At 36.6% G+C, this 27,834-nt stretch overlaps 1 protein-coding gene across 1 annotated transcript in view; it reads right to left on the bottom strand.

Moving 5' to 3' along the window:
• The window catches only part of LOC105553858 (vacuolar protein sorting-associated protein 13B-like), a 194,762-nt gene that overhangs the window by 129,089 nt on the left and 37,839 nt on the right, over nt 1-27,834 (bottom strand). The window contains exon 4 of the mRNA XM_012000016.1: nt 1,833-1,953. Within this exon, the coding sequence (XP_011855406.1) occupies nt 1,833-1,953 (121 nt within the window). The remainder of the gene's footprint in view (nt 1-1,832; nt 1,954-27,834) is intronic.

The raw sequence follows: 27,834 nt of genomic DNA, 5'->3' as shown, positions 1-27,834 counted from the left end.
CAGCTACTTGGGAGGCTGATGCAGAAGAATCACTTGAACCCGGGAGGCAGAGGTTGCAGAGAGCTGAGATCACACCACTGTACTCCAGCTTGGGCCATAGAGTGAGAATGGGTCTCAAAAAAAAAAAAAAAAAAAAAGAATGTTTTATGTTATATTGATGATTTCATGTTTTGTGCCACAAAAATAGGCCAATTCTCCCAATTCTGAATAACAGTCTAAATTCTAATACAGACAATAAAGTATCATTAAAAGTCTGGGACCTATTTTGAGTACATGCAGGTTACCCCATAGAAGGTTACTATGAAATCAACAATTGACATTAGCTTTAATTTTTTTGTTTTTTCTTAGGAAAAACAAAATATAGAACAAGCCAACAATTAAACCTACAATTGATTATTCTTTGCCAGGACATTGAGAGAGACTCCAATGCTTCTATACATGAGCTGCTATAGCAACTCTTCAGAAAATATGTAATCATAAATTTGGAGGGACAAAAGGATTGCCTGTTTAAAAAGAACATTTACAGTTTAATTCATAATTTAATTTAATTTCTCAGGATTTTTCGCAAGGAGTTATTAAGAAAAAGTTTTTAAAATTCTGGAACCATCACACAACTCTAAGCACAAATAGAAACATTTAGAAGTAAAACATCTTCTTCTGACACCTTTCCCAGCTTATAACAATTCATCCATCCAGAAGTCAGACGGGTAACAAAGACCTGTTAAATAGAGTTCTGAAGAACACAAAGCATCAGTACTCATGTCACTATAGACTAGTTAACAGTGTTCAACTCAAATGTAACTTAGGACATGTATTTGAGGGAAGGGGTCTATAAAATGATATACCTAATTCTAGTCTTTTACAAGTAAATGGTGCCAAAAGACTGCCAAAAAGTAATGAGAGTAGCAGAAAGCTTATAAAACTTCAGCACAGAAAACAACTATATATTAATGTCTAATACATCTCACAAAAATAGGAGTCACTAATAAATAAAATCAAAACAAAAGTGACTGATAAACAACTCCTAACTGTAAAAAGGCAGCAATGCATCTTGGCCACAGAGCTGACATGTGATGATCAGTTTTTTTCTTTAAATGTTTATGAAGAAACTGTTTCATGCAACCCACTACTGTCCCACCTAAATAAAAACTTCAGGAAATAAAAGAGATGATATATAAGGTCTGTTTCAGTTACAAAACTCTGTGATTCCATTAGTGAATTTTAGCGCTTCCAGAAACTCAGAATAATCTAGTGTCTCTTCTCTGTTATCAAGACACAAGGGGAACAAAGAGACTGTTAGTCTTTTGCTTAAACTGTAAGAAAGAAACTCAAAGAACAACTTACTGCAAAAGAGGATCAAAATTTGAATGAAAGCCATTTGTGAAGGCTCTGGACCCAATTTGTTCAGAAGTCACGCACAAGTACACATGCACATACAGCTTAAAAGTTTTATGATACTAAAAATATATATTCTACAAAGGACTAAAACAATGATCAATTTTTTTTTTTGAGACAGAGTCTCACTCTGTCACCCAGGCTGGAATGCAGTGGCACGATCTCGGCTCACTACAACCCCCGCCTCCTGGGTTCAAGTGATTCTCCTGTCTCAGCCTCCGGAGTAGCTGAGATTACAGGTGCATGCCACCACGCCCGGCTAATTTTTGTATTTTTAGTAGAGACATGGTTTCACCATGTTGGCCAGGCTGGTCTTGAACTCCTGACCTCAAGTGATCCACTCACCTTGGCCTCCCAAAGCACTGGGATTACAGGCATGAGCCACCATGCCCGGCCAAAAATTGAAGTTTGATTTTATCGATCCCATTAGAAGTTACCTGGTGGTAAGTCAGGATCTGTAGGAGCAGCCTGCTGAATTCTCCGTGGTTTGATTGATGATTTTGTGTTCTCAGTGGTACTACGGTTGGTGGAATTAGAACCACAGCTTTCATGGTCATCCTATTTTTATTTTAAAGAAAGAAAAAGAAAACCATCAATCATATTCAACAATTAAGAAAAAAATTTTATATATGCAGTTTGTGGTAGCTACAGGAGAAAGATCAACATAATTTTATTTTTAGCTCTAAAAACTACATAACCAATTTTCCTAATTTGCATTCTCAAACAGCATTTAAAAATATTAATAACTAGTAGTTTAAAACTATAAATTCTTCTTTCTTTAGCTGATGTCAAAACAAACTACTTGACAGTCTTCAAAGAATTCTTATTTATGGCTCTAGCAAAAGAAAAAATTACTTAATGAAAGCTTTTAAACACCATCCATCTCTATGTAAGTGCAAAGTAAATAAAAAGGTTCTTAATTTTTCCCCTATTTGTTGTTTATATGTGAAAACACTATTTTCAATCCAAGCTATCTTGGTCATCTTTAATGATTAATCTTAATCACCCTTATAATCCTCTCCATCCTACTAAACAATGTATACTAAATTATCATTCATGTTAGGTATAAGTTTTAACTGGGTTTCAATATGAGTAACAGAAACAAATAAATTATACATATTTTTGAAATTTATCCCTTTATTTATAATTGCAAATGAGTACTTTTTTCCTGTCCTGATTCAACATTTATGTAATGCTCTTACATGCCAATTACTGGATTTACAAGGATAAATTAGATATATTTATCTTTGTATCCTGTCCTTAGGGACTTCAGAATCTATCAAACACATATATAACTAATTCTACAACAGCAATACTTTTGTTTGTTTTTAAGTAATAAGGAGCATAAAAAGAGTCATTATGTTTGGGAGAACTAGAAAGATCAGGCCATTCAAAATCAAATGTAGAAATGTTTTAGGTTTAGACTGGGGCTAATTGAGGTGTGGAGGGAGGGACCATAAGCAAAAGCAAAACAGTATCAACATATGTAGCACATATAAAGAATGATGATTAGTCAAATAAGGCCAGAGTGTACAGTATCTAAGATGGAAGAAGTTAAAGGCACAGATCTTTCAATAAAAATGGGGTAATGTTAACAACTATAGAGATATTCTCAGTCCTCATTCTAGTTGGCCTGTTTCAGGATTTGGTAATTAGGAGGAGGCTGCCACTAACCTATTAGAAAGGAGATTTAGCAGTTCCCACAGAAAGAGAGAATTGGGAGCAGTAAATGAGTAGCTCAGAGTGAATGAGAAATTACAGTGGAGTCAATAAAAATAAACTGCACTTTCACGAAGATAGGCATTACAAAGAGAAAATAGGTGGAGTAGTAACATGAGGGAAAATCATCTGGCAACTAAAACTTCTTATTCCTTTTTTGAGGATAAAAGAATACATTTTTTCTTGAAGTAAAAATGCATATGTGGAGTGAGAGATCAAAGACACCAATTTTACAAAGGGTAATTGAGAGTGCACTGCGCACCATGAATTCATTAATCAATAATAACACTATTTTATAGTGATGAATAATCATCACTAGTTTACCAAACTCACAGGGTATTAGAGGCAAATAAGAACGATAATAAGACCTCTTTAAGAAAATTTTTATTCACTATCGCACTAAGAGAAATATACAATAAACGGTGTCTTACAAAATTGCATGGCTTCAGATGGTAGTGATACATTAGAAAAAAATTTGTTTGAAACTTCATATAAACAAAATGACTTGCAACCATAAACAAGAGTGAAAATTTTCTCACAACCTTATGTTCATTTTAAGTTAATGAAAAACAAACACCACAGGTTTCATTCCACAAAATAACTTCACTATTCAATCTTCATAAAGATATCTTCTGTTATTTGGGGGATGTTACGGTCTTAAATACTAAAAGACTACTACCGTGAATAAAGCCTTACTGTAATTACTTTTAGTTCAACTTAAATCCTTAAAAATGTCCACAGTCATACACTTCTGCACAACATTAACATTGAAAGCACATTATTAATTTTTGAAACATATGGTTGTCTCAAAAGCCCAGAAGTAAAACATGTTCATTAAAGAGATGTGAAAAAGTTCCAAGTGAACTGCCAAAACTAGCATAATTATGAAAATATTTAACACTGAAACCATCTGAAATCACATACTGTATATAGATTATGGTGATGTCATAATAAACATTCCAGCCAAAATGCACTAAAACTACTGCAGTCCAATAAATCTGGCATATGTGAGATGACAAACATTTTAAAGCAAAAGAAAGAACAAGTTATTTTTACTCTATTTTTTAAAAATTATTAGCAGCAAAATGGGATTAAATGAAAAGGATGAGTTTTCAAATTTTTGTTAAAAAAAAAAAGTGAATAAAGCTTCCCTGAAAACTACATGTATTTATTATTCAAAAGAGAAACAAACTAAATAACTTTATTTGCCTAAACAAAATTTATTTTAAAAACCTGAAATTTTTGTGTGCTCAAAAAATGAGCATTAATCATGGTACTCACAGGAATATATACTATAAACCAAACATTACCAAACACATAAACACTTCTTTCTTAATTATGGTTAGGAAACTTTGACAATGTATACACTATAATTAGAAATTAATCCTTTCAATGATTTGAACTTGTTTTCATTTCAATTACATTTTAGTTGTATCCAATAAAAGTGAGTTTCCATTCAAATCATGCCCCAATCAAATTAAATAAAAATAAAGCCAAATAAGAATAATTATAATATTTACTATTAAGACTGAAATTATTTCCATTAGTTTTGAATTCATCATCTGCTTTTAACCAGTAGGCATCACTGTGGACTATTACACAGTTTTCATTCACTGAAAGCCTTTAATTACTAATAAAAGAAACTCTGTTCTCAAAAATACTAGCTAAAATATTTTCAGATAATTTTTAACACCAAACACACTACAGTTATATCTTATTTAGGTTGCAACTTTTTCCAAAATGTCTGGTAAGTATATTTCATGGCCAAAGAATGTTTTCTCTTGGGGACCACATAGCTATTTCTGAAAATACTGCCATTTACTCCTCATGAAACAAGCAAGAATGTCATTTCCTTACAAAAGTTCCTAACAGAGGAAAAATGTGTGGCAAACACTGCATGTAAATAGACCATTACTTTCATACTGACAGATCATGAGTTCATGTTGCACACTTTTCTCCCTGTCCCTCATAGGGCTAGTCAACTAAAACTAGAAAACCATCAACTCCTAGATTCACAATAGTGTGAATAAAATTAAGAATAAAACTGAAAACAAGTAACTAAATCATTCAAGTCCTCGTCTAAAATTACAAGAGCAAGAAGTTAAGATGCAGGAAAGAGTTGAAGAAGGAGAAAATGAACAGTGAAACTAAGAGGTGATGTACTTTATGCTCAACCCTGTGGCACCAAACCTCGCAAGCAGAAAAGAAGTAAGACTCACCTGTCAACTCTGATCACCAAAGGGGCTTAGAAATGAACTGCTACAAGGCTCTTAGGAACATTCACCTCTATCCTCTCCAGTAGCAAGTACAATGATAACTGCCAGATGCAATAAAGAATCTCTGAGAGTAACACTGCACACTTCAAAGTCAGAAAGCTAAATAAAGTCATTTACTCAGAGGTACACTTGGAGAGCACAAGAGAGAGCCAGGGAAAACACATTCACTAAGTTTCATGGTAAAAATAGAAATCTGACTCAACTCTACCTTAAGAGCAATATTTAAAACCTTAGCTTTAATCATAAAAAAATATATATGTATATATATCAAGCATGCTTAAATAAAGAGGAATGTGTAACACCAATCTCTTCACACATCAACTTTAGTCCACAAGGGAGGCTGCTTCCATCTTCTCTCCTATCAAGAGTAGAAATAAGGGGTTATGATAGGCTGGAAAAAGGAAAAAGAAATGACCCTCCCTTGTATTATTTTCACTTGATCATCTCAAAGGAAGATATAACTAACCTGAATGACCAAAAGCTGAACATTCATTGGGCCCATTTTAATAATAAAGGAGATGACTGTACTCACTGTGAACACTTCTATGTGCTTTTCTAATCGCTTCTCTTCTAATCTCTGAGACCCATGCTACTCAGTAAAAGGACCAGAGCCATTTTCCCAGATGACTCAACCATTAGCCATCTCTCCTTTGCCTTCTTTTCACCCACATAGCCCCCGACCCATGATATTACCCCAGCCACAGAATGATCAAACTATTGAACTATGCCACAACATCTATCAGAGAAATAGCAAAACATGTTAGGAAAAATTTGTTCTTTATAGCTACCTATGACATTCCTTTCCTTCATATTGGTGGGTGTGTATCAGATTGCCACCTCCCTCTCCCACTTTTTTTAAACAACAGAATTGAAACTGTGAGATCCACTCGAAGATTTAGAAGGTGAAATAGGCAGAAATTCATGGAGGAAAAAAAAAAAAGTAAATACAGAACTACCCTGGTCTAAACCACATTCTACCATCTAATTTTTACCAGAATTCGCTGGGGGGAATTGGGTTATTGAACAGATCAATTTAACTGCACTTTGTTTTCTTGTATACAACTTCCCTCAGCAACAGATGTCCGAGCAAAGTAAAGTATGTGTTAGGCACCTCAGGGAAAAAAAAAAAAAGTAGTAAAATAGAAGATATCTTTATCTAAGTATTTTACCTATTTACTCAAATAACAAAACCTACGTATACATTAAAAAGTTAGTAATTTAAGAGTTAATCAGGCCAGGCATGGTGGCTCACGCCTATAATCCCAGCACTTTGGGAGGCAGGTGGATTGCCTGAGGTCAGGAGTTCGAGACCAGTGTGGCCAACATGGTGTAACCTTGTCTCCACTAAAACTTCAAAAAAAATTAGCCGGGCGTGGTACTGTGCACCTGTAATTCCAGCTACTCAGGAGGCTGAGGCAGGGGAATCGCTTGAACCAGGGAGGTGGAGGTTACAGTGAGCCAAGATCGTGCCACTGCACTCCTGCCTGGGTGACAAAGAGAGACTCCATCTCAAAAAAAAAAAAAAAAGTTTATCAGTGATTATATACATCACAAAGAAAAAAGAAATAGCAGTTCCCTTTACTGAGCACATATACATACCACGCAGCAAGTATTTCAAGGGTAAGAAAAGTAGGGCTTCTCTTAAGAAAAGTGGAGAGTAGGCATAAACTAAAAATAAAATTGTTAGCCCCCAAAACTATCTGAATGGGCTCAAGCCATGGGCATTCCAAACTTAACCTCGAAAACTACTTCAGGCTATGATGGGAGTGGGAGGTCAGACATGCTTCATCATATCCGCCTCTCTTTGAAATTCAGGCACAACTGACCTGTATTAACATTAAAACAGAAATCTTAAGGCTTTTTGTAGCAATAAGACACCAAATTCCACCCTGACTCCAGTATTGAATCACATGACACAGATCACAGGCCCTGAAAGAAATCAAAGTATAACCCTTATACATATTTTGAAATGGCCCTACAAAGCTGTCTCTTGTGGGGAAAAATCTATATTCTGTAAAGAATCCCTTTCCCTTTCCAGGCTTTTCTCTGATCCAGGAGAGAATTAACTAAGAGTCTGGCACCTTTTTAAACATGATTAAGAAATAATTACAATCTGTTCTTTCTGAAGCCTGCTACCTGGAAACTTCATCTGCATCATAAGAACTTTGTTCTCCATAATTCCTTATCTTAACTCAGGCATTCCCTTCTATGGATTCCAGATCTTTAGATAAATTCTTTCAACCAACTGCAAATCTTTGATTCCACCTATTACTTGGAAGCCCCTTCCTCCTCACGTTGTCCTGCTTTTCCAGACCAAACCAATGTACATCCGATATATATTGACTGATGTCTTATGTCTCCGTAAAATGCACAAAACCAAGGTATAGCATGACCACCTTGGGCACACGTCATCAGGACCTCCTGAGGTTTGTCCTTAACCTCGGCAAAATAAGCTTCTAAATTGAGACTTGTCTCAGGTACTTTTTGGTTTACAAACAGAAAGAAGGAAGGCAGAGATGGATGAAAAAGAGACAAACAGAAAAAACTCTGTAACACTTTCAACATGTCACATACTGCTAAAAACATCATGTTCATATCTCTCGTAATCCTCCTAATCGACTCTATGAATGCAAGAATATCCTCATTTTATAGATGAAGAAACTAAGGCATAAAGAGATTACATGCTTCAAAATCACACAGCTATTAAGTGCCTAATCCTAACCACTTTGCCCTACTGCCTCTCTATGAGAAAAAGGTAACTGAGAAGTACAATACTGTATTAACAACCCATCCTTTCCTAACCTATCCAACCTAACCTTTTCTTATCCTGAGAAAGGAAAATTCAGAGTGAAATTGAGTAGTCAGGAAAACATTACAAAGAACAAGAGATTTGAAAAGATTGTGCCCTGCAGGATTGAAAAAGGAAAGGTTGAACAAAGAAAGGTAACATGCCTTACTGAAATAATGGATGGCCCAATGTAGGTTAAATAGAGAGCAGTGAAATATCAAGCTGTAAAAAGAAACTAGGGCAAATGGCAGAGCGTCTATTCGTCCAAGAAGTTTAAACTTTATTCTGTATATTAAACAAGCCAATGAAACTCATGAATGAGAGAATAATAAGATGAAGCATTTCATTTAGGAAGAAGACTCTTCTGAGTATTTAGCCAAGAGCAAAAGCAGAAATATCAGCAATAGATTATTATAAAAGTTTAGAAATTAAATAATGAGGGAAGTAGCACTGAGAAAAAAATTTTTATGTGAGCACCTCAAACTGAACAAGTCTAAAACAAAACTCATAACTCTGCAACTGATTCAGCCCCTTTTTCCCCTTCTCCCATTGTTTCCCCCAATATCCTCTGTCCTTTATTCCCTAATTCAGTTAATGACACTATTATCTTCTCAGTCTCCTAGGAAAGAAGAATATAATCTAACTTTTATGTCTGCTCTAACATTGCAAATTGATGCTAATGAGGTTTGCAAATTTCAGGACAGAAAAACAGATGCTTGACCATAAGTCATATAGGATGACACTACTCTCTAAGCTCTACACTACCCAGGAAATTACCAACTGATTTTTTTTTAAGATCTGATATTTAAGGTAAAATGGTAAATTCATTTTTTTTTTTTCTTTCCTGAGACAGGGTCTCACTCTGTCACTCAGTCTGGAGTACAGTGGCACAATCTCAGCTCACTGCAACCTCCACCTCCCGGGTTCAAGCAATTCTCCTGCCTCAACCTCTCGAGTAGCTGGGATTACAGGTGCGCGCAACCACGCCCAGCTAATTTTTGTATTTTTAGTAGAGACTGGGTTTCACCATATTGGCCGGGCTGGTCTCAAACTCCTGACCTTAAGTAATCTGCCTGCCTCGGCCTCCCAAAGTGCTGGGATTACAGACATGAGCCACCGTGCCTGGCCTAGTACATTCAAATTTTGATAGGTGGTATTTCAGTAAACGCATGATATACAATTATATATGTGCACAGGAAAGCTGAACGTGTACTAGAAGAGACTGAAACGGAGATCAGTTATATAAAGACTTAGGACTCATTTAAAATACAAGTAATGTACAAGTGATATTTGAAGCAGGGCTTTGTAGCATGCTCCTGTAATCCCAGCTACTCAGGAGGCTGAGGGTGGGGAACTGCTTGAACCCAAGAGTTGGCAGCCAGCCTGGGCTACATAATCAGATCCCATCTCTTAAAAAAAAAAAAAAAAAAAAGTTATGAAGCTTTTAGATTTCCAATAAAAAGAAAAAAGGATTTATACTTCTGATAAAGGCTGACTAGATAAAAACATTGAGGATGGGGGAGGACAAGAAATACTAGCAACAACGTAAAAAAGAGAAAAATTTTAACCAGGCTCAAAGCATTAGTCAGATTGAGAAAGACACGTCACCATGCAACAGATGCAAAACCTGGCAGATAAGGAATAAAGAGAACTCAAAATGGTCACGTAAGACGGGAGACTGTTACCAAGCTCGACACTTAAAACCAGTAATAGAGTGAAGCCCCAATTTTGAAGGAGGCAGAAAAAACTTACTGCCAACTGCTGATTAGAATTAACATACTGAAGAATGCATCAGAACCTCTCAACAGCAAAATTAAGCAGAAGAAAGAATTAGTGAGACTGAAAACAGGCTATTTGAAAATACACACAGGAGACAAAAGAAAAAAGAAAAATAAAGATTGAAACACACCTACAAGATCTAGAAATAATACTCAATGACATAATAGTTTGAACAATAAATACAGAATGCAGAAGGAGAACATTAAGAAATAAAATGTGAGAAAAGAAGGTAATGTAGACAGTCAGTGAAGAGGAAACCTATAGATAACATATGTCTTTGAAGGGGAGTATCAGAATAACAAAAAAATTAACTTTTACTACTTATTTTATTTACTTCTGTACCATCTGAATTATTTTGCAACAAGCATTACTTTCACGGCAGCCAAAAGAAGTCAAATACTTAATCTCATGCAGTTGTAGTTTCATTAAGTGTGAAATTAAGACTGTTCTAGAAAACTCATGATATAATTCCCAAACTGTACTATAATAGAAGAAAGAATTAAAGTTTTCACAGAAAAATTTCATGCATCCATTCTAAAACACTTCAAAATATTTGACTGGATAGAAAATTTCTTAGTACCTTAAGATGTTAATAACCTACTAACAGGATATAACAAATCACGTATTTTAAGATAATCAAAGAACTAAAAAAAATTTCATGGGGCCAGGTGCTTTGGCTGATGCCTGTAATCCCAGCACTTTGGGAGGCTGAGGCAGGAGGACTACTTGAGCCCAGGACTTCAAGACAAGCCTAGGGAACACAATGAGACCCCGTCTCTACTAAAAAATTAAAAATTAAAAAATTAGCTGGGCATGGTGGTGCATGCCTATACTCCTAGCTACTTGGGAAGCTGTGGCGGGGGGATCGCTTGAGCCCAGCAGTTTGAGGGTGCAGAGATCTGTGACTGTGCCACCACACCCCTGCCTGTGTGGACAGAGCAAGACCTTGCCTAAATTTTTTTTAAAAAAACTTTTTTAATTTAAAAAAAAATTTTTTTAATTTAATTAAAACAATTAGAAAATCATGGAAAAAGGAGCAAGAGAATTTTTTTCAAATGTATTTAGAATCTTTTTAGAAGTAAACTATATGCGCTCTAAAGTTTTCTGCCAATACTCTTCCAATTTCCTTCTCAAGTTCAACACACCGAATATAACAACCTCTCTTAGGCCATTCTGATTATAATCTCCAAGAACCATAACCCTGAATAGTAATGATAATTTACTCAGTAATAGTAGGTCATTCTGTCATTCTCAGATCAACCTACTGTGAATTCTAGACATGTGTAAATACCTGTGTATACACATGCATACATAACAAATTATTAGAAAATGTATATATATACACGCATACTCTAATAATTAGATACCTACATACTCTAATAATTGACAAATGTCATTATTAACTTGTACTTGTGTCTCAAAATCACAAAATGACTCCTTTTCTTTTGAGACACGCTCTCATTCTGTCACCCAGGCTGGCAGTGGTGTGATCACAGCTCACGGCAGTATCAACCTTCCAGGCTCAATCCATCTGCCTGCCTCAGCCTTCAGAGTAGCTGGGACTAAAGGTGTGTGCCACCAAGCCCAGCTAATTTTTGTATTGTTTTGTAGACATGGGGTTTGACCATGTTGCCCCAGCTGGTCTCTAACTCCTGGGCTCAGGCAATCCACCCACCTCAGGCTCCCAATGTACAGGGATTACAGGAGTGAGCCACCATACCCAGTCTGACTCCATTTATTTAAGGGCTCAAATTATGTAGGTATTATGTTATCAAAATATTTGCTAATTTAACACTGAATAATACTTCATCTTTCTTGTGTGTTTCTACATAAAGCCAAAGTAAATATACACAATAACTATCTTGTCTACACTGAAAATGTCAACTCCTTGACATCAGTAACTGCAAGCTTTCTAAATTTTAGCAATTACCAACATGCAAATTCCTATAACAATCTAGAAAAATATATATATATAATTTTTAAATTATTTTATGCTTTTAATTTTAATCAAATTAAATGTCACTTTTAAATGATCATATACTTTAAAATAAGAGTAGGCAAACTTTCTATAAAGGGCCAGACAATAAATATTTTAGGCTTGCAAGCCATTTAGGCTTTATCAAAATAATATGGTTTGGCTCTGTGTACTAATCCAAATCTCATCTAGAATTGTAGTTCCCACGCATCAAATGAGGGACCTGGTGGGAGGTGACTGGATCATGAGGGTGGTTTCCCCCAAGCTGTTCTCATGATAGTGAGTGAGTTCTCATGAGATCTGATGGTTTTTAAAGTGTGGCATTCCCCCCACCCCTGCTGCCACATAAGATGTGCCCTGCTTTCCCTTTGCCTTCTGCCATAATTGTAAGTTTTCTGAGGCCTCCCCAGCAATGCAGAACTGTGAGTCAAACGTTTTCTTTATAAATTACCCAGTCTCAGGTAGTTCTCTATAGCAATGTGAAAACGGACTAATACATGCAACTTCTCAATTCTGCCACTGAAGCATGAAAGCAACCAAACACAGTATTTATACAAGTAAGAGTGGCTGTGTTCCAAAAAAATGTTATTTACAAAAACTGGTAGTGAGCCCATGGGGCATACTTTGATTACCCCTACACTAAATCATCTGTCTTTATAAAACATTTACAGAATAAACTATAAAACCTATAAATGCTTTGTAACCTAATGATTTCATTATAAAAGGCAAAAAGTTCAGACCACAAATATGTCTGAATTATAAGAAAATCTATAAAACAGCTAGGGAAGAAAAAAGTACAAAATTTATGCTTGGCAAAAGTACAGCAAAGAAGACAAGGTATTTCTTCTGTTATTCCTTAACAGTTCTAATGAAACACTAAAGGGTTAATAAAAGAAAGAAAAGGAAAGGAAGTATCTGTAAGAAAATGGGCTGAAGAAGATTCCAGAGTCTCAAGGGAGAAGAAAAATAGAAATATTTCTGAAAATAAATAATATATGTAAGAGCTACATAATATAAAACAGCATTTTTCCAAACATATGCAAAAGTAAAAGTCAAAATCTAGCCAACATGATAAAGATCTAAAAGTGTCATGGGAAAACAATGGGAGCATGGGAGGAAAAAAACGGGAAATATCTTCTAATCATATATAATTCCAAAACAACAAACTCCAGGAGTATTCAATGTATAAGAAGAAAAGAATGCATTTCAGATAAATTTGCAGTAAAGCACAAAAGAATTTTCTCAGCAGTACTTTTGATGCCAATTGAGATTTTAAAGATTTTAAGAATTGAAGTAAAGGATATGAGGGTTAAATTATACATGACAATACTAGCAAAAATAATACAGATTGTTGTTGTTCTTGTTGTTGTGTCCAAGGCATTCCAAAATTTATGGATTTATTATACCTTAAGTTCTAGGGTACACGTGCACAACGTGCAAGTTTGTTATATAGGTATCACGTGGCATGTTGGTTTGCTGCACCCATTAACTCATCATTTACATTAGGTATTTCTCCTAATGCTAACCCTCCCCCTGCCCCCCAAACCACAACAGGAGATGGGGTATGATGTTTCCCACCCTGTGTCCAAGTGTTCTCATTGTTCAATTCCCACCTATGCATGAGCACATGCAGTGTTTGGTTTTCTATCCTTGTGACAGTTTGCTCAGAATGATGGTTTCCAGTTGCATCCATGTCCCTGCAAAGGACATGAACTCATCCTTTCCTATGGCTGCATAGTATTCCATGGTGTATATGTGCCACATTTCTTAATCCAGTCTATCATTGATGGACACTTGGGTTGGTTCCAAGTCTTTGCTATTGTGAATAGTGCCGCAATAAACACACGTGTGCTTGTGTCTTTATAGTAGCATGATTTATATTCTTTTGGGTATATACTCAGTAATGGGATAGATGGGTCAAATGGTATTTCTAGCTCTAGATCATTGAGAAATCGCCACGTTGTCTTCCACAATGGCTGAACTAGTTTACACTCCCACCAGTAGTGTAAAAGCATTCCTATTTCTCCACATCCTCTCCAGCATCTGTTGTTTCCTGACTTTTTAATGATCACCATTCTAACTGGTGTGAGATGGTATTTCATTATGGTCTTGATTTGCATTTCTCTGATGACCAGTGATGATGAGGATTTTTTAACTGTCTGTCCTTTGCCCACTTTTTGATGGGGTTAAGTTCTTTGCAGATTCTGGATACTAGGCCTTTGTCAGATGGGTAGATTGCAAACATTTTCTCCCATTCTGTAGGCTGCCTGTCCACTCTGGTGGTAGTTTCTTTTGCTGTGCAGAAGCTCTTTAGTTTAATTAGATCCCATTTGTCAATTTTGGCCTTTGTTGCCATTACTTTTGGTATTTTAGTCATGAAGTCCGTGCCCTTGCTTATGTCCTGAATGGTATTGTCTAGGTTTTCTTCTAGGGTTTTTGTGGTTTTAGGTCTAATATTTAAGTCTTTAATCCATCTTGAATTAATTTTTGTACAAGGTGTAAGGAAGGGATCCAGTTTCAGTTTTCTACATATGGCTAGCCAGTTTTCCCAGCACCATTTATTAAATAGGGAATTCTTTTCCCCATTCTTTGTGTCAGGTTTGTCAAAGATGAGATGGTTGTAGACGTGTGGTGTTATTTCTGAGGCTTCTATTCTGTTCCATTGGTCTATATATATCTGTTTTGGTACCACTACGATGCTGTTTCGGTTACTATAGCCTTGTAGGATACTTGGAAGTCAGGTAGCGTGATGCCTCCAGCTTTGTTCTTTTTGCTTAGGATTGTCTTAGCAATGCGGGCTCTTTTTTGGTTCCATACGAAGTTTAAAGTAGTTTTTTCCAATTCTGTGAAGAAAGTCATTGGTAACTTGATGGGGATGGCATTGAATCTATAAATTACCTTGGGCAGTATGGCCATTTTCACGATACTGATTCTTCCTATCCATGAGCATGGAATGTTCCTCCATTTGTTTGTGTCCTCTTTTCTTTCATTGAGCAGTGGTTTGTAGTTCTCCTTGAAGAGGTCCTTCACATCCCTTTTAAGTTGGATTCCTATTTACTCTCTTTGTAGCAATTGCAAATGGGAGTTTACTCATGATTTGGCTGTCTGTCTGTTACTGGTGTATAGGAATGCTTGTGATTTTTGCACATTGATTTTGTATCCTGAGACTTTGCTGAAGTTGCTTCTCAGCTTAAGGAGATTTTGGGCTGAGACGACGGAGTTTTCTAAACATACAACCAGATCATCTGCAAACAGAGACAATCTGATTTCCTCTTTTGCTAATTGAATACATTGTATTTCTTTCTCTTGCCTGACTGCCCTGGCCAGAACTTCCAACACTCTGTTGAATAGGAGTGGTGAGAGAGGGCATCCCTGTCTTGTTCCAGTTTTCAAAGGGAATGCTTCCAGTTTTTGTCCATTCACTATGATATTGGCTGTGGGTCTGTCATAAATAGGTCGTATTATTTTGAGATACGTTCCATCAATACCTAGTTTACTGAGAGTTTTTAGCATGAAGGGCTGTTGAATTTTGTGGAAGGCCTTTTCTGCATCTACTGAGATAATCATGTAGTTTTTGTAGTTGGTTCTGTTTATGTGATGGATTATGTTTACTGATTTGCGTATGTTGAACCAGTCTTGCATCCCAGGGATGAAGCTGACTTGATCGTGGTGGATAAGCTTTTTGATGTGTTGCTGGATTTGGTTTGCCAGTATTTTATTGAGGATTTTCCCATCGATGTTCATTCAGGGATATCAGCCTGAAATTCTCTTTGTTGTGTTTCTGCCAGGCTTTGGTATCAGGATGATGCTGGCCTCATAAAATGAGTTAGGGAGGATTCCTCTTTTTCTATTGATTGGAATAGTTTTAGAAGCAATGCCATCAGCTCCTCTTTGTATGCCTGACAGAATTCAGCTGTGCATCCATCTGGTCCTGGACTTTTTTTGCTGGCAGTCTATTAATTATTGCCTCAATTTCAGAGCCTGTTATTGGTCTATTCAGAGATTCAACTTCTTCCTGGTTTTTTGGTCTTGGGAGGGTGTATGTGTCCAGGAATTTATCCATTTCTTCTAGATTTTCTAGTTTATTTGCATAGAGGTGTTTATAGTATTCTCTGAAGGTAGTTTGTATTTCTGTGGGATTGGTGGTGATATCCCCTTTATCATTTTTTTTATTGCATCTATTTGATTCTTCTCTCTTGTCTTCTTTATTAGTCTTGCTAGTGGTCTATCAATTTTGTTGATCTTTCAAAAAACCAGCTCCTGGATTTACTGATTTTTTTGAAGGGTTTTTTGTGTCTCTATCTCCTTCCGTTCTGCTCTGATCTTAGTTATTTCTTGCCTTCTGCTAGCTTTTGAATGTGTTTGCTCTTGCTTCTCTAGTTCTGCCTCACAGGTCGATATCAGACTGCTGCACTAGCAGTGAGCAAGGCTCTGTGGGCGTAGGACCTGCCAAGTCAGGCGCAGGATATAATCTCCTGGTGTGCCGTTTGCTAAGACTGTTGGAAAAGCACAGTATTTGGGCAGGATTGTCCGGATTTTCCAGGTACAGTCTGTCACAGCTTCCCTTGGCTAGGAAAGGGAAATTCCCCAACCCCTTGCGCTTCCCGCATGAGGCAACGCCCCGCCCTGCTTTGGCTTGCCCTCCTTGGGCTGCACCCACTGTCCCACCAGTCCCAATCAGATGAACCAGGTACCTCAGTTGGAAATGCAGAAATACCCATCTTCTGCGTCAATCACGCTGGGAGCTGCAGACTGGAGCTGTTCCTATTCGGCCATCTTGGAAGAGTCAATTTATGGATTCTTAAGTATTCAAATTACAATAATTCATTTCACTATTGCTATAAAAGAGACTCTGGCTCCTAAAAAACACATCCTGCTTTAAAAATAAGTAAATAAAGGAAAAAAGGCCATAATGATTACTATGTTCATTTTTAAAATAATTAAGAAATACTTTATTTTGTAGTTGCAATCCTCTAACATCTATTCTATACTTGAGTGTCCATCCATATCCAGAGATACTTTCAGTAATGGTTAAGAAAATATCTGAATACCTTAAACTATTATAAGAGAATAATGTAGTCTTATGTATTAAGGAATTAAAAATTAAACATATAGGCTAGGCATGGTCGCTTACACCTATAATCCCTGCACTTAGGGAGGCCGAGGCGAGTGGATCATCTGAGGTCGAAAGTTCGAGACCAGCCTGACCAAACATGGAGAAATCCCGTCTCTACTAAAAATGCAAAATTAGCCAGGTGTGGTGGCGCATGCCTGTAATCCCAGCTACTCAGGAAGCTGAGACAGAAGAATCACTTGAACCCAGGAGGCGGAGGTTGCAGTGAGCCAAGATGACCCCCATGCACTCCAGCCTGGGCAACAAGAGTGAAACTCTATCTCAAAAAAAGAAAAAAAAATTAAACATATAATAAAGTTATTTTTCAGGGCCCACACTCTTCAACAGTGGAAAGGTTGTCTTATGTGAATAAAAGAAAAGAATAATGATAATTTATTGTATTTTGTAAAGGCATATCTTATCTCTTATTGGTTTTGACGCACATGAAAATTCTCTGTATGAACTACTACATAGAGAGAACCCTAAATAAGAACAGTTTTCCCTTCTGTAGCATTGGCATTTGTATTATAAATATTAGACTAATCTTATTTCCAGGAAATGGCATGTCCTATCTTCCCTATAAAACAAATAGGGAATCAGAAGCAAGTAATGGTTTTACTAAATAAGATATTGAAGTTGAGAATCGATCTAACTTGGGGGGAATATTTGGATTTAGACAAGTTGAAGCAAACAAAAACATATCCCAGGAGAGCTGAACAGTATACTGTTGGAGACATGAGCTTAGACTTAAGGAAGCATTTAACAACTAAGGTGGACCATCACAGGCACCTTTGTGTACACAGAAGCACAAAGTAACAACGAACACCAAACAAGATTCACTCCTTAAAATCTAGTGTGGGTAAACACAACAAACACTCTTGTTTTAATTTCTTAAAAATTACTCAAAGCAATAATAATTATTATTATTGACCATTGTGAGTGTGTAACATACAGAAGTATTATGACAACATTAGCACAAATCATGACAGGAGATAAAGAGAAGCATACTGTCATAAGCATTCTAGGTAAGGGATAATACTTACGTTACTTATAAAGTGGTATTATATAGTATTATTTTGAAGTAGACATTGATAAGTTAAACATGCATACTGTCAACCCTAGAGCAATCACTAAAAAATAAAGTATGGCTAATTAATAATGAAGAGAAAATAGAATGCTAGAATGCTAAAATATACTCAATCACAAAGAAGGCAGGAAAAGAAAAGAAGGAACAAAAATCAGATGGGACCAGTAAAAAAGGAAGACATCAAACTTAAACCTAACCATATTTAAAAGTAAATAAAAGTAAACACTCCAATGAACAGTCAGGAATTGTCAGACTAGTAAGACCCGACTATAATCTGTCCATAGAAAACCCAGGTCAGATAGAAAGACTAAAGTCTCAGCACAGTTTCTAAATACTAGACATCTCAAGTTTCAAAAAATAGTAACGGCAAAATGAACAAGTTAAAAAAGAAAGAAAGAAAGAAAGAAAATTAGCAGCATCTAATCACCAAAACAAAAATCAGAGAACTGTTTCATTTTACGGATTCAAAGGGAACCTAGAGTATGTGAACCAAATAGAAATCAAAAACATGCCAAAAAATGGAAGCTGCAATCTGTGTTCCTTATGTCTTTAACGCCAGATAACACATTGAGATGGCATAAAACTAAAGGGGAAAAAAAAAACTTGCAACCACCATCAACTTCAAAGTTTCAAACTAAGGCTCTTTCAGTTTGCAGCATTTAGACATAAATTATAGTGTCAAAAACATTGAACACTATAATTAAGGTTATATTGGCACTTCTGTTACAATCCCATATTTTCACTCAGTCATAACATTCTTAGAAAGTCCCTCATGAAACTAAAGCCTTCTTTTCTTGTCTTGATCCAAATGTTTCTTCTTACTTAAAATAGTTGAGAGAATAAAGATGAAATATACCTTTTTCAGCTCAAAAAGAAAAAAAAAAACTTCCCAATAGTAAAATAAATACAGAATTTCAAAAACTTTCCCTTATGGCAAACAAGAAGTAAAACATCCTCAATAAGTTTAAAAAAAAAAAAAAAAAACCAGTATTATTGAACCAAAAATCCACTTTATTTATGCCAAGTTTTTTGTCTGTTTGTTTTTTGAAACGAAGTCTCGCTCTATCACCCAAACTGGAGTGCTGTGGCGTGATCTCGGCTCACTGCAACCTTCGCCTCCTGGGTTCAAGTGATTCCCCCACCTCAGCTTCCAGAGTGGCTGGGATTACAGATCCCTACCACCACACCCAACTAATTTTTGTGTTTTTAGTAGAGGCGGGGTTTCGCCATGTTGACCAGGCTGGTCTCGAACTCCTGACCTCAAGTGATCGGCCAGCCTCGGCCTCCCAAAGTGCTGGAATGACAGGGGTGAGCCACCACGCCCAGCCCAATTTATGTATTTTTAAAGAATCAGACATTTATAACACATTATATCTCCCAAATAGCCAGCTAAAAAGAATCCTCTATTACTTCTGGGATCTAGACACAAGCTGAAGTTCAAGAAACCATGATTTCTTGTGTTCCCAAACTCTCAGGGAACACAGTACAATTTGAAAAAAATTTACCTACACTTTCATCCATCTACAAGTTATCAGCGTGTGGTTTGTAGTTTTTTTAACTTCGTTTTCAATAATGTTGTCAAATGACCCCAATTATTTCACCTCAAAAAGAAGCTAAGCCTTGGCCAGCACAGTGGCTCACGCCTATAATCCCAGCACTTTGGGAGGCCGAGGTGGGCGGATCACCTGAGGTCAGGAGTTTGAGACCATCCTGGCCAACATACTGAAACCCCGTCTCTCCAAAAAAAAATACAAAAATTAGCCAGGCATAGTGGCGCACGCCTGTAATCTCGGCTACTTGGGAGGCTGAGGCAGAAGAATTGCTTGAACCTGGGAGGTGAAGGTTGCGGTGAGCCAAGATCGCACCACTGCACTCCAGCCTGGGTGACAGAGCAAGACCCTGTCTCAAAAAAAAAAAAAAAAAAAAAAAAAAGAAGCTAAACCTAAAACAAAAGTTTAGTATCCAATGATTCTAAGATTATAAACAATACTTCATGCTAAAATAAAAATCATAAACCACAGTCAGTCTTCTGCATCCACGGGCTTCACATCCGTGGTACAGAGGGCAGACTGTATCAATTGATACAGTCTTCTTAAAACCCCAAAAAGAGGCCGGGTATGGTGGCTCATGCCTGTAATCCCAGCAGTTTGGGAGGCCAAGGTGGGAAAATAGCTAAGAGCTCAGGAATTTGAGACCAGCCTGGTCAACATGGCAAAACCCCGTTTCTACCAAAAATACAAAAATTAGGGCAAAACCTCATCACTACAAGAAATACAAAAATCAGCCGGGTATTTGCGGCTTCCGCCTATAGTACCAGCTACTTGGGACACTAAGGTTGGAGAATCACTTGAGCCCGGGAAGCAGAAGTTGCAATGAGCCAAGATCAAGTCACTACACTCCTGGCTGGGCAACAGAGTGAGACCTTCTCTCAAAAAAACACAAACTCCAAAAGAAGAGAAAGTTTTTGTCTGTATCATTAACTACCATATCCACAGCATTCAGTACAGTGTTATAAAACTCAGTAAGCATGTGTTGAATAAATAACTTTTCAATTTTTCCTTCAAAGAAAGGAAATAAGTACTAAAATGGTAATTTTCTATGTGGTTCACACACAATGTATTACGCCTACTTTCTGTATTATCCTTCAGTAAGATCTAATTACCAGTAATGTTAGCATATGATGAGCTAGACAGACAAGTCTGAAAAGACCAATCATCCTAAAGTAAAATTCCATAACTCATCCCAGAACTTCCTCCGTATATCCTCCTTCACAACCTATCACCACCTCTCCAATGCCACAGACAATTACTTAGTTCCATCTGGGCTCCATAACTTTTCTTCTAAAATATTGCAAAAGGAATCTAACTAATTTTCTGAAATTATCTCCTCCAATCCCTTCCCCTCCACTGTGAAAAAAGTCAACTTCTGAAATTATAAATTCAGTCAAGTTGCTTACCAGTTTAAACTAATTCAATTTCAATTGCTATGTATTAGTATGTATGAGGCCAGCAGTCCTGATAAATTTTAATCTCAGGACCTCTTAATCTCTTAAAAATTACTGAGAATCACATATTTACCATAGTAGAAATACAAAAGAAAAAAATTCTAATATATATGTTTATATAGTTTATAACTCACTTTTAAATAAATTCATTATTTGTTAATTATAATTATATTATGGATAATTTAAAATAAATTACAGATTTTAGGGTTTTCATATTTTATGAAAAATCACTATATTTTCTAAAACAAAAATAAAAATTTGAAAAAAGTGGGCATTATATTTTTTAAAGTCTGACTTAATAGAAGACAGCTACATTCTCATACTTGCTTCTGCCTTCAGTCTGTTCCAGTGTCATACATAACCTCCGGAAAATTCCACACTACATTCATGAGAAAATGAGGATGAAAAAAGTAAATCATGAATCATGTCTTAGTATTAGAAAAATAATGTTAATTTTGTGTATAAAAAGAAAAAACTTGGGAACACCTGAAGGTCTTCAGATCACACTTCGAAAACAACTAGATTACAAAAAATTTCAGTCTCTTTCCTATGAGTTGCACATAAGTTTATGATCTGAGAAAATCACTGAACTAGAAAAAAAGTTTTGAAGAAATGATCCACATTTAAGAATATCGTGTCTAGAGGCAGTGTGAAAAATGATTTGAAGTACCAATGAAAGCTAAAAGATATATTTAAGAGATAGGAAAGCAGCAGAAAACAGACTGATGAATAATTGATATAAAGGATGTGTAAAGTTAAGGATGACCTCAGGGTTTCTGGTTTGGATTGAAAGCACACAGTGGAATTGTTCACTGAAATAGAAAACACATAAAGAGGAAAGGATTTGAGGTTTATGATGAATTCAGTTTGGGACATTCTATGGGACATACAGGTCCGTTTAGCTCTTAGTGCTGGAGTTCAGGGAAAAAAAAGAACGAACTCTAAAATAGCATTTTATGAGTTAAAAACATATAATGGTAACTAAATCCATTGGGAATAAAATTATCCAAGGAGAGTGAGGACTAAAATAACGAAAACCTACTAAACTCCTATTTAAACGTGGGATAGGTAGCAGAAAAGTAACAACAGGAGCCAGAGACAGGGTGCCAAAGACATAGGGAAAGAATCAGAGGAGCCAAGAAAGTGAAGTTTTAGGAAAGAGATGACAAGCATTAAATAGCAAAGGTAAATGAGAATCAAAAAATAAATGAAAAGTATCCACTGGATTTTTTTAAGCTTGATGTTACTAATAAGCTCTGCCAAAGTGCTTACAATGGTATCATGGAGGCAGAATCCATGAAAAGATTAGCTTGTAAGTTTAAACAGGGTAGAAGGGCATATAGATTGGAAACAAAATAAAAATACTTTTTGTGGGTGATATTATTGTCTATGTAGGTGGTATTACTACCTATGGAGGAAATCTAAAGGAATCCACCCAAAAAAACTCCTAAAATTAAAAAGTTAAGCAAGGTCACAGGACACAAGATCAGTGCAGAAAAATAAATTCCATTTCTATAACTTAACAACGAACAATCAAAATACAAAATTAAGCATATGATAATATTAAAAATGCTCCAAAGGAAATAAAATATTTAGGTATAAATCTAACAAAACATATACAGGACCTACATGCTGAAAAAATAAAATGCTGATGAAAGAAAGAAAAAGGAATCGAAATAATTAGAGAAGCATACTATGTAGATGGATTGTAAGACTCAACATAGTAAAGATATTCCTGTGAAATTCATCTACATGTTTAAGGCCAACCAGAACAAAGATAATGTATTAAACAACCAAAACTAAGGATGACTCTCACAGAGTCCATTTCACCCCCTGCCACCTCCACCGGATGGAGGAATGAGGATGAGGAATAAAAGGAAACTTCTATGAAAAACACACACCTAACATCATACTCAATAGTTAAAGGCTGAAAGCATTCCCTCAAAGATAAATAAGACAAGGATGCCCATTTTCACCACTGCTATTAAACACTGTACTAGAAGTCCTAGCCAAAGAAATTTGAGAAGGAAGAAAAGGCAACCAAATTGGAGAGAGAAAAGTAAAACTATCTCTATATATTTTCAGATAACATGACTCTATATATAGAAAATCCCACAGAATCCACAAAAAACTACTATAGCTAACAAACGAATCTGGCAAATGTGCAGAATAAAAGATCAACCCACAGGCCGGGCATGATGGTTGATGCCTGTAATCCCAGCATTTTTGGAGGCTGAGACAGGCAGATCACTTGAGCCCAGGAGTTCAAGACCAGCCTGGGCAACATGGTGAAAACCCGTGTCTACAAAAACACACAAAAAAATTAGCTGGGCACAGTGGCGCACACCTGTAGTCCCTGCTACTTGGGAGGCTGGGGTGGGAGGATCACTTAAGCCTGGGAGACGGAGGTTCCAGTGAGCTGAGATCACACCACTGCACTCTACCCTCAGCAGCAGAGTAAAATCCTGTCTCAAAAACAAAAAAAAAAACAAAAGATCGACTCACAGCTAAGCATGGTGGCTCATACCCATAATCCAAGCACTTTGGGAGGACAAGTGGGAAGATCACTTGAGCCCAAAAGTTCAAGATCAGCCTGATCAACATACCAAGACCCTCCCTCTTAAAAAAAAAAAAAAAATTTCATTAGCCAGGCATTGTGGCATGTGCCCGTGGTCCCAGCTACTAGGGAGGATGAGGTGGGAGTATTGCTTGAGCCCAGGTGGTCAAGGTTGCAGTGAGCCATGATCACACCACTGCACTGCAGCTTGGGTGACAAAGCAAGACCTCATCTCAAAAATAAATAAATAAAATATCAACTCACCAAAATTGATGTTGCATCTGTACACTAGCAACAAATGATCCAAAATGGAAATTAAGAGAACAATTCCACTTACAATAGCACCCAAAATAATAATATACCTAGGAATAAATTTAACTAAGGAGGTAAAAGACACAATGAAAATTATAACATACTGCTGACAAAATTAAAGATTACTTAACTAAACAGAAAGGCATCCCATGTTCATGGATCACTATACTTAACATTTAAGTATAGTGATAGTACTTTTAAGTTAATACATTTAAGTTAAGATGATAATACTACCAAGCAAGTGACAGATTCAGTACAATCCCTATCATAATTCCAATGGCCTTTTGAGCCAAACTGAAAAAGCTAATCTTCAAATTCATATACAACTGCAAAGAGACAAAATAATTTTGAAAAAGAAATATGAAATAGGGCCAGGTGTGGTGGCTCACACCTGTAATGACAGCACTTTGAGAGGCTGAGGCAGGCAGATCGCTTTAAGCTCAGGAATTCGACACCAGCCTGGGCAACATGGCAAAACCTTGCCTCTACCAAAAATACAAAAGTTAGCCAAACGTGGTGACTCATGTTTACAGTCCCAGCTACTCTGGAAGCTGAGGCTGGAGAATCACTTAAGCCCAAAAGCAGAGGTTGTAGTGAGCTGAGATCACTACACTCTATGCCAACCTGTGAAACAGAGTGAGACTCTGTCTCAAAAAAAAACAAAAAAAAGACAGAAATACAAAATAGGACACTTCTTTATTTCAAAATTTACTACAAAGCACAGTAATCAAAATAGTGTTGTTCAGGCTTAAGAACAGACACATAAACCAATGGACTAAAATGCTGAATCCAGAAATCCAGCATAGGCCTACAGGGTTTATTTTCAACAAGAGTGACATGACCATTCAATGGGCAAAGAAAAGTCTCTTCAACAAATAGTGCTTGGACTATCAAATAACTATAGAATGAAGTTGAACCCATATACAACATATCATATATAAAATTAATCATTCCATATACAAGATTTAATTCAATATGGATCAACAACCTAAATATAAGAGCTAAAACTTTAAAACTTTAGAACAAAACATAGGGGGAATCTTCAAGACTTTAGATAAAGCAATGAACTCTTAGATATGACACCAAAAGCACTAGCAATAAAAGTTAAAAATATGCAAATTGGACTTTATCCAAATTAAATACTCTGTACATCAAAATACATTCTCAAGAATGTGACAAGACAACCTACAGAATGGATGAAAATATTTGAAAATCATATATCTGCTAAGGACCTATTACCTTGAATACAAAAAGAACTCTTAAAACTCAAAAACAGACAAACAATTGAATTTTAAAATGGTCAAAAACTGCAAACCCATTAAGATAGACACTATCCAAAGAACAGAAAATAAGTGTTGGTGAAGATGTGGCAAAACTGAAACCTTCGTACATTAGTGGTAAGAATACAATGGTATAGCCGCTGTAGAAAACAGTACAGTAATTCCTGAAAAAATTGAACACTATGTGATCCAGCAATTCTACTTCTGAGTATATGTGCAAAAGAACTGAAAGCAGGGTCTCAAAGAGATATTTGCACACCCATGTTCATTGTAGCATTATCCACAATAACCAAAAGATGAAACAACGCAAGTGTCCATCAGTGAATGGATAAACAAAATGTAGTAAATACACACAACAAAATATTACTCAGCCCTCAAAAAAAGGAAACCCTGGGCCAGGCATGGTGGCTCATGCCTGTATTCCCAGCACTTCGGGAGGCCAAGGCAGGCAGATCACCTAAGGTCAGGAGTTTGAGATCAGCCTGGCCAACATGGTGAAACCCAGTCTCTACTAAAAATATAAAAATTAGCCGGGTGTGGTGGTGGTCGCCTGTAATCCCAGCTACTCAGGAGGCTGAGGCAGGAGAATCACTTGAACCCGGGAGGCAGAGGTTGCAGTGAGCTGGGATTGTACCACTGCACTCCAGCCTGGGTGGCCAAGTGAGATTCTGTCTCAAAAAAAAAGAATCTGAACAACAGCCTTGAGCCCTAGACTTTTCCTCTGACAGAGCCTACCCAAATGAGAAGGGACCAGGAAACCAACTCCAGTATATGACAAAACAAGGTTCTTTAACACCCTCAAAAATTCACACTAGCTCACCAGCGACAGACCCAAACCAAGAAGAAATCCCTGATTTACCTGAAAAAGAATTCAGAAGATCACTTATTAAGCTAATTGAGGAGTCACCAGAGAAAGACAAAGCCCAATTTAAGGATATCAAACAAATGATATAAGAAATGAGGGAAGAAATTTTCAATGGAATAGATAGCATATATAAAAAACAATCAAAATGTCAGTAAACAATGGATGCACTTACAGAAATGCAAAATGCTGGCCAGGAGCGGTAGCTCACGCCTGTAATCCCAACACTTTGGGAGGCCAAGGTAGGTAGATCATGAGGTCAGGAATTTGAGACCAGCCTGGCCAAGACGGTGAAAGCCCATCTCTACTAAAATTATAAAAATTAGCCAGGTGTGGTGGCAGGCACCTGAAATCCCAGCTACTCGGGAGGCTGAGTGAGGCAAGAGAATTGCTTGATCCAGCGAGGTGGAAGTTGTAGTAAGTCGAGATTGCCCCACTACACCCTAGCCTGGGCAACAGAGCAAGACTCCATCTCAAAAAAAAAAAAAGAAAGAAATGCAAAATGCTCTGGAAAGTCTCAGGAATAGAATCAAACAAGCAGAAGCAAGAACTTCAGAGCTCAAAGACAAGATGTTCGAATTAACCCAATCCAACAAAGACAAAGGAAAAAGAATAAGAAAATATGAACAAAGTCTCCAAGAAGTCTGGGATTATGTTAAATAACCAAACCTAAGAATAATTGGCATTCCTCAGGAAGAAGAGAAATCTAAACGTTTGGAAAACATGTTAGGGGGAATGATCAAGGAAAATTTCCCCAGCCTGGCTAAAGACCTAGACATCCAAAGACAAGAAGCTCAAAGAACACCTGGGAAATTCATCACAAAAAGATCATCGCCTAGGCACACTGTCATCAGGTTGTCTAAAATTAAGACAAAGAAAAGAATCTTAAGAGCTGTGAGGCAAAAGCATGAGGTAATCTATAAAAAAATAAAAATAAAAAAATAAAAACCTATTGAATTAACAGATTTCTCAGCAGAAACTCTGTAAGCTAGAAGGGATTGGGGCCCTATCTTCAGCCTCCTTAAACAAAACAATTATCAGCCAAGAATTTTGTGTCCGACAAAACTAAGCTTCATAAATGAAGGAAAGATAGAGTCTTTTTCAAACAAATAAATACTGAGAGAATTTGCCACTACCAAGCCAGCACTACAAGAACTGCTAAAAAGGGAGCAACTCTTGAAACAAATCCTGGAAACACATCAAAACAGAGCCTCTTTAAAGCATAAATCTCACAGTACCTATAAAACAAAAATACAATTTGAAAAAAAAAAAAAAAGGTATACAGGCAACAAATAGCGCAACAAACGGAATGGTATCTCACATGTCAATACTAAAGTTGAATGTAAATGGCCTAAAAGCTCCACTTAAAAGATACAGAATTGCAGAATGGATAAGAACTCACCAACCATCAACTGCCTTCAAGAGATTCACCTACCACATAAGGACTCACATAAACTTAAGGTAAAGGGGTAGAAAAAGACATTCTATGCAAATGGACACCAAAAGCGAAAAGTAGTATCCATCCTTACATCAGAAAAAATAAACTTTAAAGCAACAGCAGTTAAAAAAGACAAAGAGGGACATTATATAATGATAAAAGGCTGTGTCCAACAGGAAAATATCAGAATCCTAAATATATAAGCACCTAACACTGGAGCTCCAAATTTTCTTTTTTTTTTTTTTTTTT

Source organism: Mandrillus leucophaeus, unplaced genomic scaffold, assembly GCF_000951045.1.
Source record: "Mandrillus leucophaeus isolate KB7577 unplaced genomic scaffold, Mleu.le_1.0 Scaffold611, whole genome shotgun sequence".
Taxonomy (NCBI): domain Eukaryota; kingdom Metazoa; phylum Chordata; class Mammalia; order Primates; family Cercopithecidae; genus Mandrillus; species Mandrillus leucophaeus.
Note: the sequence above shows the minus strand (reverse complement) of the source record. Positions and strands in the feature narration are given on the sequence as shown.